Consider the following 15,445-nt stretch of genomic DNA (forward strand, 5'->3'; position numbering starts at 1 on the left):
TTGAGATTATGAAAACTTTCTAAGAATATAAACTTTTTTAATAGATAAGGTTATAAAAAAAATTTATCTTTGAGCTAGATTTTAAAAATATATAAACAATATTCTAAATTAAAAAATAATTTAAGTCATACATATTCTCTGAACATATCATAAAAAAAGACATCTTCAAACATGAGAGCCACATCACCACCAAGGTTGAAAGTTTTTTAAACTTTTTCCATTCAAAAAGTATATTAGTCAATTCTTTAAATACAGTACTGGTATGTCATGGATAGTAACCGTCACACTTTTAAAACAATGAAACTATGTATATACTATAATAACACTTTTACAACACACATTTAAACACAAAAGTCAGACCTTTACTGGGAACTATCATCAATTTTTAAAAATGGTTTTCATATTGAAACTGATTCAGAAAAATTAAAAAAAATGGACATAGATAAAGTTCTGTTCATAAATATACTTAGACATTAAATTTTTATACAATTTTTAATGCAGTAGGAAAATGTTGAAATTTCACTAACAAGAAAACAAAGAACACTACATTTTTTATCTGCACTTTACCATAATTTATTATTAGGTTTTCTTAAGTAGCAGCTATCTGTTTTCTGACGTAGTTTATTTCTTAAAAAGTAATGTCAAGACAATGAAAGGTGCCTAAGTCACTGACAGTAATGATTACTTTTATAATTTATTTATATTCATATTTTTGTTTGGGAGCAATCAAGAGCTTAAATTCTGTTCTTTCTTTTAAAAATTGAAAATCTGCAGTGTTATAATTTGTAAATGGTCATAAAAGCTGGAAATTAGCTGCTTTGTTTTAGCCCTGGCTACTGTGTAATTATTTTGTTTATATTTATTTGTAGATATTTCTTAAAAACCATATTTATGTGTGAAACAACATAAAAAATGCTCTATATTTTGGTTTTGTAATATTCCAAAAACCTGTGAGCCATTGTGAGGAAAAGAAAGGAATATTCATTTTACCTTTCCAGCCAAAATACATCATGTGATAATTATTTAAAAGAACCATTTTTAATAAATTAATAAACACAAAATATATTTTATACAGCCAGCTACCACAAAAATAAAAGCACTAGTTTTAGATTTAAAAATTGAAACTCTAAAAATATTAAAGAAAACAAAATTTAAATACAGATTAAAATTAATTTCTTTCATCAAGGTTGAATGTTCATCGAAGGTAAGCTTTATTCTTTCAAACTGAATACTACAGTAAGAATCACAACGAAAGAAATGCACATTAAGCCAAGGTAATAGAAAATAGGAGATCCAAGTACGTGTAATATAAATAAACATAACCTTTGGAGAAATTTGAGAAAATAGGTTAACACAAGAAAAAAATAAAAACACATAAATAATAATAGTTAATAATATATTACAAATATATAATATTAAATAAAAATATACATTAAAAATAATTAATTAATCAATTAAAATTACTATATAAAATAATCAAGAAAGAAAATGATATAATACAAAGCTATAACGTTTATAAATGTGGAACTAAAAAAATGTCTTTATAACTGACAGTGAGAAAATAACGACTGCAAAGGTACATTTATATTTTACATACATATATAATAACGTATTTTACATAATCATATGAGCTATTATAATTAATATATTATCGATTCAGTAATAAATAATATTTTATATATCTATAAACTTTAAACCAGCTAAAGACATCTAGTGAATAATATTTTTAAACTATTATGATTAATATGCGCAGAACATGTTCAATATTTGTCAAATTAATTTTTTCACTACAGATGTTTCTTAAAAATTTTAATAAAAATTCTAATCAAGTTTATTTATTAACCCATATACTGGTAAGTTGCAGAAACACTCTGAAAAAAGAACGAAGAGAAAAATTATATACATCATTATAAAAAGTAAAAATAGTGGAAAAAAAATTAACTTCAAAAATATCTTAACTAACAATAACAATGAAAAATACATTACATGTTTAGATATTTGAACTGATGAGGAGGAAGGACGGAAGTAAGTCAAAATTTACATTTTTTTATAATGGAATTTGGCTATACAACCCAAAACCCAAGCTTCATCAAACTGTGGAGAAAGGAATAATGTCTGCTTTGTAGTTAAGTTAGAAATGCCTTGTAATATTTTTCAAACTTAAGAGAAAGGTACCAAGTCACTGACCTGCTTCCATTCTCCCCTGTACAATAATTTTGTACTTTTATGTCGTCAAGACACTCTACCACTGTGAGCAGTAATTAAACTTTCCTATCAGCTGTGGCTGTGTATGTTTGTTCATGAGTTTTTTAGAGGTTATAGTGAATGTTTTTTCCCAATATTTATCGTAGTATTTTTATTCATTTTATTAATTTTGTTAAATTTTTTACTACTCTTTAGAAGTGCACTATTTTTATTTTTTACTTTACAAATTACAAAAATCGGAAGAATTAAAAAAAATTCTCAACAGAAAACATCAGAACATAAGAGCCTAAAGGAAGCAATTTTACATGGTTTATGCAGTACAAGAGTTGTTACACTGGTAAAGAGGTTAGAGTTAAAGTTACTGGAAAAGAGTGTAATTGTAATAATAAATGTTTCTTAGAACTTAATGTTGATTTAGAAAATTTTATTTTAACTGAATTTTAAATATAAGTAGCAAAGATTCACAAGATCTATATTTACAGAGGCTGATAGAAGCTATGGAAGTTAAACAAAGAAGACTCAGAAAAGGTATGAAAAAAATGCTTGTTTTAAATATTTTGTGGTTTATAATAATGGAAGAAAGATAAATGTTTGTCAAAAATGCACACTTATATTGAAAATTTTATTAAACACACCTCGTTGTTGGAAAGCCTACACTTTCAAACTTCTCTATGCCAGCAAGTCATGCTTATCCTGTACAATCTTGTTCCAATTAATGGGAAGAAGCTTCAAGATAGTTTATAGTGTATGTGCAACATAAAAAAAGGCTGTTAAATGTTTTGAAGAAATACCGAACTGGAAATCTAAATAACAGAATGTTAGTAAAGCTTTTTTCTTAATCTTAATTATTATTGCATTCTTGTATACTAATGAAATATTTTAGTAGTAATCATTTAATTTATATGAGAAATAAAAAGCATGTGAAAAATGTCAGGCCTGACCAGGATTTATCTGGAGGTCCTGGGATCGAATCCCATTCAGGCATGGTATTTTTCACACACTACAAAAATTGTCATTAATCTCATTCTCTGAAGTAATACCTAACAGCGGTCCTGGAGGTTAAAAAATAAATAAATAAAAAGAGAAATAAAGTTTATTTGCAGGCATATTATCCAACCGTTTTATTTTTATCACCAAAATGAGGAGAAAGAAACTAAGTCAAAATTTAAAAAAAATTTATTGAATTCAAATCAAAAGTAAAAAAAGGTGCTGCCTTAAATAATGTTAATAGAACATACATATAAAGAACACTACCAATTTTTGTGGTATTTTTATCTTACAATTTTATAGTAGTAGAATGTTTTTTCATCCTCCTGAAAAATAGCAAAAACTAGATCCCTTTCTCCTCAGACTGATTCATTTATATTTTAGTAAACAGTACAATGAAACACAGTAATTATACTCTTCAGTTTATGATTGATATCCCATGTGTGGTAGTTATATTTTTTCCACTTTCAAACACAGTTTACATGAGTGGATTTAAACAACTAAATGAGTGGAAAAACTATTTTAAAAAAATGGTTTATCAGAGAAAATATAACACTGTATTATAAAAACAAAACACAAAAGTATTACATTATTTTGTAAAAATGTAGCAATTTTCACATTTGGCTTACTAGATCGCTTGTATTATAAAATGTTATTGACGGTTAATTATGAAATATGAAGATTGTTCAACATCATCTTCATAGTTAGCTTCAAATTTTAATTATATATATTCAAGAATAACAAATCCAGCAGAGGATCTCTTACTTTTAAATTATTCTTATTACATTGTTACTGGCACACAATTTATTTATTTAATTTTATTTAGATTGCACAAAAGCACGTCATTAAATTAAGTACTGCTTAAAACTTTTTACACAATTCCATTTGTATGAAAGAATGATTAGATATTAATAAATATTAAATTGAAATTATTCAAATTATAAATGAATAATTCCTAACACAATTTTTTAAATAGTATTTTATATTATAAAGAATTAGTTTGTTTCATTCTTTAACAAATAATGTATTCAATGTTCTTTTCTCCTTTCAAAAATAATAATTCTTGAATATGCTAATATTAAATACACAAGGGTTGTATGAAAAGCAGTAACCGTCATCTATCCTAATCGTGTATGTCTATTCCTATTCAGTCATTTATCTAGTTACTCTGTGTTCCTTACGCTTATATTATTTCTCTGCATGTTTAAAAAGAATAAGAAAATACAGAATGCTGCTGTATATCAGGTGAGAACTGAGATTTGATTTCTTAATGAAAAAAATGTATATGACTGAAAAATTCACTGGTAAATAAGGAGGTTAAGGAATCAAAATTTTAGTGCAAGGATAGAGAGCGAATAATATATGCATAATGAAGCACACTGGTCTGTTATTACTATGTCATATTGATGAATTCATCAAAAAGGGCAATGCGTCACACTTGGTAAAATTAGTTAAACTCTTTAATTGCTGAATAAAAAACAGTTTCTCATAAAATTTTGTTTCATCCAGCCAATAGTCCTAACTTGGCCCCTAGTGATTCATTTGTTCACCGAACTGAAATATTTTTTTTGAAGGAAATAATTTTGAAAGCAACAAAAGAAAGCATTAATTATACTGACGTACTGAGGATGCAGGAATAAGATAGTGGAATACAACTCTTTGAGCATACAATAAGCATGATAAAGAGTTACTACACAGAAATGTAACTTAAGGTTAGTTAATAAATAAGTAAAAAGATTTGTTTAAAAATCTCAACTGGTTATTTTTCAATAAAAAAATATATATTATTTTCCTGATGATCCTTATATAAATGATTACCTGTAATGAACGTGGGTGATGATTAATATGACAAGACCTACACATAAGGCGACCATCTAAAGGATAGCAACGCTTATCTGGCTCATCTGTCAGTTGCATTCCACAATCCTGTGAAAACAAAAATAAAACAATGAATTCATGTTTACTTTCTTAAACTGTAAAACGAATGTAAGTTAAAAATAATTCAATCATCAATTATAAAAAAATCTCCTTTATAAAACTAGATACAATACTGTGGTAATATGGCCTAAGGAAGAAATTTCAGTGCAAAACAAAATTAACAGAAATATGATACACATAAATAGAAATTCTCTAATGAAGATAACAAACATATTTTGGACCATTTTTAAAATAATAGTGAAAGAATTTGATTGATTCCATCAACAATAAACAAAGCTGGTCTTAACAATAAATAAGCTGGTCTTAATAACCGGCTAACAAAATTATTTAATAAAATGAATGCTTTTTTTTTTGCAAACAGGATTTATAATAGAAGAGAATGTTTATGTATAAAGCAGCATTTTCTTCATAACTGTACTAAAGTCAAGTGTTGATATAATAATTCTAATGTCTACAAAAATGTTAAATCATCATAGATCAGGAGATAAAAACAATTTTAAATAATGAAAATGCTTAAAAGCCTTACATAATTTTGTTTCAATTAGGAAAAAATAAATTAATGAAACAAACATATTTAGTATTGTAATAAATAACATGGCTACATTAATGTAATAGAAGTTAAAGTAGCCTGCAGTTAATAGTAGAATACAGACAATACTATTAAAACTTATTATTTTAAATCTCTATAATCTATACAAAAAAAAATAAAAATAAAAAAGCTACAAAAACCCACAACAAAGATACACTAACAGTAATCATGAATTAATTTTTAATTGTAGTAAACTTAAATGATTTAAATTTATGTGACTACAATTTATGATAAAAAGGAATTGTTAAGTCTTGGAGGCCAAAAGCTGAGTACACTCAATGAGTTTATGCAACCTACAATGGCATAAATCAAGTTTACCTCACAGCTCTTTAAAAAAATGATCTTTATACCTTGTTTATCCTTAGGATTGCCTCAATCTCCACTGCCTTGAGATAAAACTTCTTAACAGACCTTTATGATGTATTTTCATTTCATGTGCATGTGTATTTAAGAAAATAATATCATACAAAATTAAAATAAATAATATTTGCTACTTGTTTATGAGACAATTGTGAATTAATAGATGTATCCAATTTCAGATATATTAAAAATTTATGGTATTGATGTATATAAATAACAGAAAATAAAATAAAAGTAATACTTTTCTTTGTTCTTCAGTGATGTTCTGCCACTCTTAAAGTGTAAGTGCCAGTCTCAAAACTTCTTTCCCAACTCACTGTTTCATGCAATAAGCCTACATTTCAAAAGGTTCAGTTGAAAATCTTCCAAGTTTGATACAGAATTCTATGTAAATCTTTTTTCCTTGGAGTCCATAGTAAAATCACAGATGTGCTCATTAATGTGATCACAAAAACATATATATTACATAAATTTCTGTCAGGCAGGACACCAGCAAATATACTGACTTACGAAGGTTACTGTCGCAAATGCAACAGTTGTGCTCTTCTTATTTTTTATTCATTTTTTATAAGATTATCTTAGAACTCCTTAATCAAATCTTGTAAAATTCACTTTCTTTAAGTTTATCCACCACCTTTTTCTCAGTCTAATTCTTGGTCTCTTCCTTTTTACCTCCCAATTTAACATTTAATCCCATTTTTCTATACCACTTCAGGTAGTCATCTTGTAGTTAGTTTAGTGATTTTTTTTGTTATCTGATTTTACTTACCACTAACATTTTGATATTTTCTTTACACTCAGTCCAATCGAGTTCTGCTAAAATTTACACCTTGTTGATATAAATATTTTTAATATCAACATCACCAGAATTTATACTTTTTACCTCCTTAAAAAGATGTTTAGATAAAGGTTAACTTGAGTAAATTGCATTTTTTACAAGCTGATGGTTTCAATGAAGTTGAAATACCCTAACATATACATTCCTGACAGTAAAAGGATATCTATTAATAATTAAATGTTGGCAATAATCAAGGTCATGTTTAAAAATAGTTCCTTCTGATGGATTTGTAAATACAGGCATAGTATCTCTATTAAAAAAAAAAGTTTCATAATACTGCCCATTTGTGTTTTACTCTTCTCCAGAAATTTAGTGAATATTTTGGCATGAACTTCCTGCAAGATAGTGGCAATCATCTTTCTTGCTGAGAGAATGATTTTTGCCTTCTCTGGGGCAAGTTCATCAAATGTAATCCATTGTTTTAACTGTTATTTGGTTTCATGTATTTACTAATGTATCAAAACTTCATTAACGATTATAAATGGCTGCCATCCTGAAACTAACCATTAAAAAAAAACAACTTTGACATTTGAATACTAGATTGTGGATGCCGGTGTTCTTTGGGTTGGGTTTCAATTAACCAGGTACCTCAGGAACAGTTGACCTGAGACTGTACAAGACTACACTTTATTTACATTCTTACATATGATCCTCATTCACTTTCTGAAGTAATACCTTATGGTGGTTCCAGAGGCTAAACAGAAAAAAGAAAGAACTTTGACATGTAAAACTCTGTTCTTAAATACATTTTACTTTTAATTGTTATATAATCCACCGATCTCTGAAATGAAGTGATAAGATCTCTGCCTTATGTCTAGAGATCCTGGCTGTGATCAGGAATGATACTCTTCATATGTTACAAAATTCATTCTCCATAGACACATTTTACATAACTCATTCAGGTTTTTATTTAAATAGACTGAAATTGTTAAGAATAAAACTGAGTAATGTATGTCTGAATTTTTTCTAAGAAACAGTTCATTAATATAATAATGCAAAGAAAGTGTTTTCTTTTGTCATGCTACTGAAAAAAAAAAATATATATATATATATTAATTTATTTAAATTAAATATTTTGTAGTCCATATCTACTCTGACATAAAATCTAGCTAATTATATAATATAAAACTTGTTCAGCCACTCCTCAAAATACAGAATTAAAGAACATTCTTGCCTTACTTTTTTTTCATTGAACTGCTTTTGAGCTACAAGTTCATCTTCAGTAATGGTTTTTTTTTTAATTTACACAGTAGATAACATGATACATTAAAATTTAAAGAACAAATATTTGTTGTCAATAAAAAAAAATTAAATTTAAAACAAAATATTAAAATTTCCTTTAAAATGCTATCTATAAGTTTTTGTTTTTTTTATTGAGTGAACTAATATTTGTTCTGTAAATTTTAACATATCATGTTATCTATTGTAAATTAAAAAAAAAAAAAAACATTACTGAAGATGGGGTGTTATGCCTGAAAGTGCTTTGATGGAAAAGTAATTAATTTAATTCTGTACTTTGTAAAGTGGCTGAATACGTTTTATAATATATAATTAGCTATATATATAATACAATTTTAAAGTCATACATTATAATCTTACCTCACATATATAACAATCTACATGAAAATCTTTATCCATTGAAACTACACGCACTGTCTCCTCAGTCCCCTAAAATAAAATATTTTATATTAACTTACGAAGTAATAAAAAAAAAAATCTTGATTATTTTTTTAAAATGTGTATGGATATTAAATATTAAAAATGAATTCTGAGCAGAAAAGTAATTAAACCCATAAACTATAATTTTAGAATCTAACAATACCATAATAAAGCAACTCTTCAGTTACAAAAAATACAATAAATTAAAATTCATGCACATATTTATTACTTTTAATATCCATCTAAGACAATCATGACACTTAATGACATTTTAAAAGTGCTTTGTTTATATGTACACATTTTAATTTAACATTCCCAGTACTTAACAGCACTACATCTAAATACTTTGTTTCTCAGTGCTTCTAAGTCTGACTACTGAAAAGTGCATTATTAAATAAAAGTAAATCACACTTTTAGAACAGCAGTATTAAAATGCACATTCTGTGTTAACATGAGAATATGCATTAACTGTACCAATAAGAATATCATTTTACTGATATACTACATCAATAACAAAGCAGATCAGATAATGCTATACATGAAAAAGGTGATTAAATAAAGCCTGTGTGATTTGGAAGAGTTATTTATCTATTTTCTATAAGTATGTAGTCCTAAAATCTTACAAAATATAAATTAAAAAGTCATTACAACAAAGTATTTAATGTAAAATAAACAGCACAATCCGAGTGAAATGAATCAATTCTTTTAAACAAAAATATAAACACACTGAACGTTTTTTTTATAAAACAAAAGATTTATTAAACAAATTTTTTTAAGTGAAAATATATATTAATTATGAATGTTTTCATAATTCAATTTAAATGTTTGTATGACAAAACTATATTTGATGTACTCATGTGAATTAAATTGATAAAAAGCTCAACGGTATTCCAAATGATGTCAAAAGATATGTATGCATTAGTTGTTATAATCAAAATGATTGAAGGTGACCTGCCTTGAGTTGTAAGTCACCCCTGAAACAGCACAGCTATTCTCAAGAATAAAAAATACTCTGTGCTAGGCTTATAGAGAAAGTAAAGACTGAATTGGTTTCCTATTTACTTCTTCACCAAGCTGAATATTCTATCACAGACCAGCATTCCAAGCCACTGATATTAAATCCACACATGACACATTCACCCACTGAGGCTGATCTGCGTAATTAACATCATTACTTTCAGAAAAGCAACTCTTATCTAGTGTCTCTTATATCTTAAAATTATATATTTTATAATATATAAGGAGCATGCAACACTTTTAAAATTTAAGGTTGGAGCATCACAACCATAGGAAAGAGTAGGACAGATAGTATAAAGGAACAAACTAACGTATTCATTTCTTTTTTGAAACAATGCATTATATACGTTGTCTGTGCTTAGTAAAGAAAAAGTTAAAACACATTGCACTGAGAAAACACTAATAGTAACTGATGAAAATGACATAGATTTTAAATTATGGGAGTGTCAGAAGCCCAGCTTACTCCAGGTACCATTTTTGAAAACCTTTTGCATTCTCTAAGAACATTAACAGCAGTCACCAACACCAAGCTCCATTAAGAATGCAGCTGGTCGAAGTGCTATTGCCAATTCCCGTGGTACCAATTAAGGGGAAGATAGAATCACAGATAAGTAAAGGGAAGAAACAAATAATCCTCAAGGAATTCTAGGCTTGATGATCAATGTAGAGTACAATGACATATGAATACTTCATTTTAGACAAAACTGTTCAATTAGTATAAGAAACAAATGCAGTGTATCTGTAAAATAATGATGGGGTTCGAAACAACCATACTTTTGGAACAAAGCCTGACAGAGATGTGAAGTGTGCATTTAAACATAGAGAAACTGCTTAAGGTTTTCATACAAAAACAACTTCTAGCACCTGCACATGCATGCTGTGTTACAAGATTAATGCATCAATGCATAAAGCTCGAGTCATTATGAGTATGGTGCACAGGAAGTTTCAATGTGTTTTGTGGCTTACTAAGTTTGATTAAGTTGTAGTTATTAGGCATAAACACCATTGTGTTCTTTATGCCTAATAACTATACTATAATAATAACTATAACTATAATAACTATTCTTAAGAACACCATTGTGTTCTTAAGAAGTACTAGATGAAAATAATATTTGCCAATTAGTGTTGTCCAAACAAAAAAAAAAAAAAAAACTGCAGCAGCATCTAAAGGAACACATATAAAATCTACTGAACAGTTAGGATTCTTAGAAAGTTTCTCTTTATTTAGATGTAGCATGACCCTGGGTAGCTTTGTTTCAAAATTATGATTGTTTGAAACCACACCATTTATGGACACTCTGTATAAATACAGTTTACAGTGCACATATATGTAGACATCACCATACCTTATTCAACTGCATTTCTGTATGCAAGTGCACCAACCTCCATGGTGGAGTGATAGTATCTCTGTTTTTCATGTGTAAGGTTCTGTATTCAAATCCTTCTTAGGCCTATCATTTTTCATACATTACAAAATTCATTTATGTAAAGACAAGTGGGTGACCATAGTTAGTTTGTAAGCATGTAGTTATCAAAATTAAATTGGGAAATTGTAATAAAATTAGTAGTTAATAGAACATTACGTGCATTTGTTTTCCCACACAAACCCCTTTATTAATAAATAATACATTCATGCTGTTAATAATACAATGATAATAATTATGATAGTTATTATTAATAAACATGACCATTTACTGAACTTAAAGCCTAACATTACGCACAATGATAATAATATAAATATGAAATTACTATCAAACAGGCATATAATTGAATTTTTAGGAAATAAAAAAATTACCAAAAATTTAAAAATTGATATCTAAAAAATACATGCATTCAGCAATATTTCATCTGCCTTACTCTTGCTATGCTGTTATTTTTATAATTTTTCTTCACTTTGTATATAAATATCATTAGCTTCTTTATTACAATATCAAAGAATGAAAGGTAAGATAGTTTTTAATAAAAAAACCAAATTAGAAAAAACACAATATTTTCAACATGTAAAAATATACAGATGAACACAAAAGATAATTTTTTATGAAGGACCGGCATCAACAGCTACGGTCATCAGCCCAATAAAAATAATTACAAATATCATTAATGATATTATAAACAAAGAATTAATAATTTTAAAGTTCTGTGAATTAATAAATAAAATATCTACTACAGTTATTTACCAAATAAATAAATAACAATACAACAATAATATTTATTTAATTCTAAATACTCAACCAAAGCTACAGAAATAGATTTAACCAATATTTCATGGTTTAAGATAACTACTCAGAGAGTTTAGAAATAAAAAATAAACTTGACTTTTAGTTGTAGTATACACCAAAATTTAATTTAATAATTTTTAATTTAAAAAACCAAAAAAACAAAAATTTTGTTTAGTATTTTAATTTAAAAAAATTAATTTAAAAATTATAAATTATAGATAAGATATACAAATTGGACAAGTAAGAACAATCAATCCACTGAGATATTCTGTATTTATAACAATTCTTTATTTAGTTCACAAATTTGTTTGGAATCTAAAAGTAATTTTTAGTTTAATTAATGTATAGATCATAAAAAGGAGTTTCAAGCATTAACATCTATAAAAAAAATGCATTACAAATAATTATATGTAAAAAAAAACATGTTAAAATGATATGTAAAAAATAATTCTATATCCCACACATGAGGTTCAAACTTATATGGCGATGTAAATAATAAAATGTAGTAGTAACACAAGTAAATAATAAAATGCAAAGTTAAAAACTTACAAAAATATAACAAAATACAGTATATGATAAAAACAATGGAAACGGTTATCTATTTTGTAAGTAAATAAATAGGCCTATTGCAAATTAAATTTTTATGAAATTACTGAATATTTGTTTTTAAATAAAAATAATTGAAGGAGATGCATATACTTAATTACTCATAAATTAAAAAGTTACATATTAATATCAAGCAAAATGTTATACTGTGATTAATACAAAAGTCTTTTATAGTTCATGTGTTAAAACAATTAACAGATTAAACATGAAAGTTCCCAGAATAAAGTCCTGGCTCAGGTTAGGAATTTTTCCTAATTTACCAATTTTATTCAGTACTGACACAAAAATCTAATATATAAGTAATCACAAACTAGTATCATCCACACATTAATAAAGTAGGATTTTTACTCAGTAACTAATAACAGCCTGAATATATCCAAAATTATATTGTGGTAAGTCCAACCACACTAATAAAAACAACAAAAAAAACTTCTGAAATTTTTTTAACAGAATTTTTTTAGGTATACAGTGCTATATGTGCAGACATAATTATTTATTAGCTGTTACAATGATTGTACTAATTAAAATTTTAACAAGAAGAAACAAACAAATTATGAAACACGTACACGTACAACCCACAATTAAATTACAAGGAACAAGTCCTTGAACAAAGACAATGAATAACTAGACAGTATAAAAATAATAATAAAATTAAAAATTTACATCAAAATACTTCTAAATTGGATAAATTAATTAATATTATAAGTAATCAAAGTTCAATTCATTAACATTTTCAAATAGGCAAGTGTCACACATAAATCTGTTTTTTTGCTTGTTTTTTTTATAATAAATTAATGTAAATTTTAGATAAATAAACAATTAAATTTATGATGAACAGAGAAAAATTTAAAAAAAATAATTAGTAATTAACTATTATGATAAAATTCTTTTGTTTTTTGTTCTACTAGGTAAGTCATTTCAAAGTTTATTCACCTATAAATCTACAACACATAGATTTAATAATACTGTTAATAAAAAATAATGAAGGAGGTTATACAGTAACATCAGCTTGATATAAATACTGCTTTAATTAAGTCAAACTTCATTTCTTAAAAAGATAAAAAAAAGGTTTCTTAAGAGATAAAATACTGTTACTTATCTAATGTTTGCTTTACCAACCACAATAATTCACAGAACTTTTAAAATTTACTCTATTATTAACAAAATAATATTAACAACATAACAAATTACGATTAAAAGTATAAAAAAAAAAGATTACAACAAGAATAATATTTACAAAAACAAACAAAAGAAACTGTACATGCCACTCCACCTTAAATGATAATATTATTAATAAATATTATTATTCTTATTACTATAAAATATTACAAAGACAAAAATAGGCTAGTGAAATTATTGATTATGATTGTGCGTAGTGATACCTCGACTGGTGTGATGCCCTTGCCACAGGCTGCACACTTTGGCGCAAACATTCTGTAAAACACAGAGACCATCCACCTTGTTAATAATAAAAAAATATAAAAATAAATATATACGTATACTATATCATGAGTATAAATTTACATCAGAATAAACAGGAATATCTACATTACTCATGCAATACCTAATTATTATGCTTGCAATGTTATGTTGCTACATAATGTTACACTATCAGGCCAAAAGCATTGCAAAAATTCTCTTAATTAAATATTATTTAACTCATGGCATGACAAATAGTAATATTTTATAAAATTACTTAAAATAGTAGAACGTTACATGTTATTTATCTTATTCTGTTATGATCCTCAAACTCCATTACAGTAAGAACACTAACCAGTACATCACACACCAGTAAACAGCTTAAGCTAAGAAAAAAACCACCTTTAAGGGAATCAAAATTGACATAACAATTTTGCTTTCTTGAAATAAATTGGTATATGTTTGTGAAAACAAATATCACCAATATAAAAAAAATTGAATAAAATTAATGAATAGCATTATATACCATTTATTACTAATTGTACCAATACCTATTTTTTAAGTGCAGATTAACCCAGCACTAATGTAGTAGAAATTAAAATAATAAATACACCCTTATTTTTTCTAATTTGCATTTTTTGACTAAGTTAAATAGGATTATATCTTTCTTATAAGAATCCTTTATCGATTTATTTGCATATTTTAAGACGAGTATGCTTCTTATGTTCATTTCAAAATACTAGCATTTATGGTATATGTTCAGCACTCTCATTCTACTCAAAAATTACACACATATAAATGACTTAATAATGACTAATAAATAAACAAAATAAATAACTAATAGACTGTAAAAAAAAAAAAATTAGTTTTATACAATTTATATCTTTTAATACAATCTTATTGTATTAAAAGGTAGATTCATCGCTAATTTTCCCAGTTCCTTAATAGTTTCTAAAAAAAAATTATTTAGCATAGTTATTCCCCATATTAATTTTACTAAACGCAAGCAAAATATTTAGATTTACAATTCTTGAGATATTAATTTCCTACTTAATATTAAATTAAGCAGGAAATTAAAAGTCTTGAGAATGAGAAGACCTAAAAATTAAAAAACTGACATGTTCCCGCAGGTATAGTTGGAAAACTGAAATTTGACATGCTTATTCCAAACGAATCATTAGGATTAGGCAAAAATCATTTTGACAACCACTAAGAGAATAATTAAATAGGTTGAAGAAATGTAGAGATCATAATGACTGGAATTTTGAAGTAGAGATATTAATCTTGGATAGTAAACTACCACTAAAAAGGGATTTTTCCTTATTCATGCCTAAATAAATGAAAAGAAGAGCAAATAGATTTTTCAAAATAAGAATATCTCAAAATCCAGTTGAGACTGCAACAGTGAAATTTCTCATCAATAATTGTTACAATACCTTGGGCAATATTTACTTAAAAAGGCAGAATCTAATTTTCAATCAATAGTATACTTTGAAACATTTTCGCAGAAGCCTGAAATTCAGTGAAGATAATTATCCAGTATTCTATAAAAAAAATTGTTTTCCTTTAAACTACTCTTTAAAAGGGTGAAGCTGGGTGAGAATGGAT

General features: G+C 26.3%; 1 protein-coding gene across 2 annotated transcripts in view; it reads right to left on the reverse strand.

Annotated features, from left to right (window-relative positions):
* Positions 1 to 1,379: 1,379 nt before the first annotated feature.
* Positions 1,380 to 15,445, reverse strand: part of jub (LIM domain-containing protein jub) — a 160,413-nt gene continuing 146,347 nt past the window's right edge. The window contains exons 6-9 of one of the 2 annotated variants that reach the window (XM_075358326.1): positions 13,801 to 13,852; positions 8,517 to 8,585; positions 5,011 to 5,118; positions 1,380 to 1,871 (exon numbers count right to left, since the gene is read on the reverse strand). In XM_075358326.1, the coding sequence (XP_075214441.1) occupies positions 1,839 to 1,871; positions 5,011 to 5,118; positions 8,517 to 8,585; positions 13,801 to 13,852 (262 nt within the window). In that variant the 3' untranslated portion in view covers positions 1,380 to 1,838. Of the gene's footprint in view, positions 1,872 to 5,010; positions 5,119 to 8,516; positions 8,586 to 13,800; positions 13,853 to 15,445 lie in introns of those variants that run through there. The other variant, XM_075358327.1, reaches the window with a different exon arrangement.

This window comes from Lycorma delicatula, chromosome 2, assembly GCF_047948215.1.
Source record: "Lycorma delicatula isolate Av1 chromosome 2, ASM4794821v1, whole genome shotgun sequence".
Taxonomy (NCBI): Eukaryota; Metazoa; Arthropoda; class Insecta; order Hemiptera; family Fulgoridae; genus Lycorma; species Lycorma delicatula.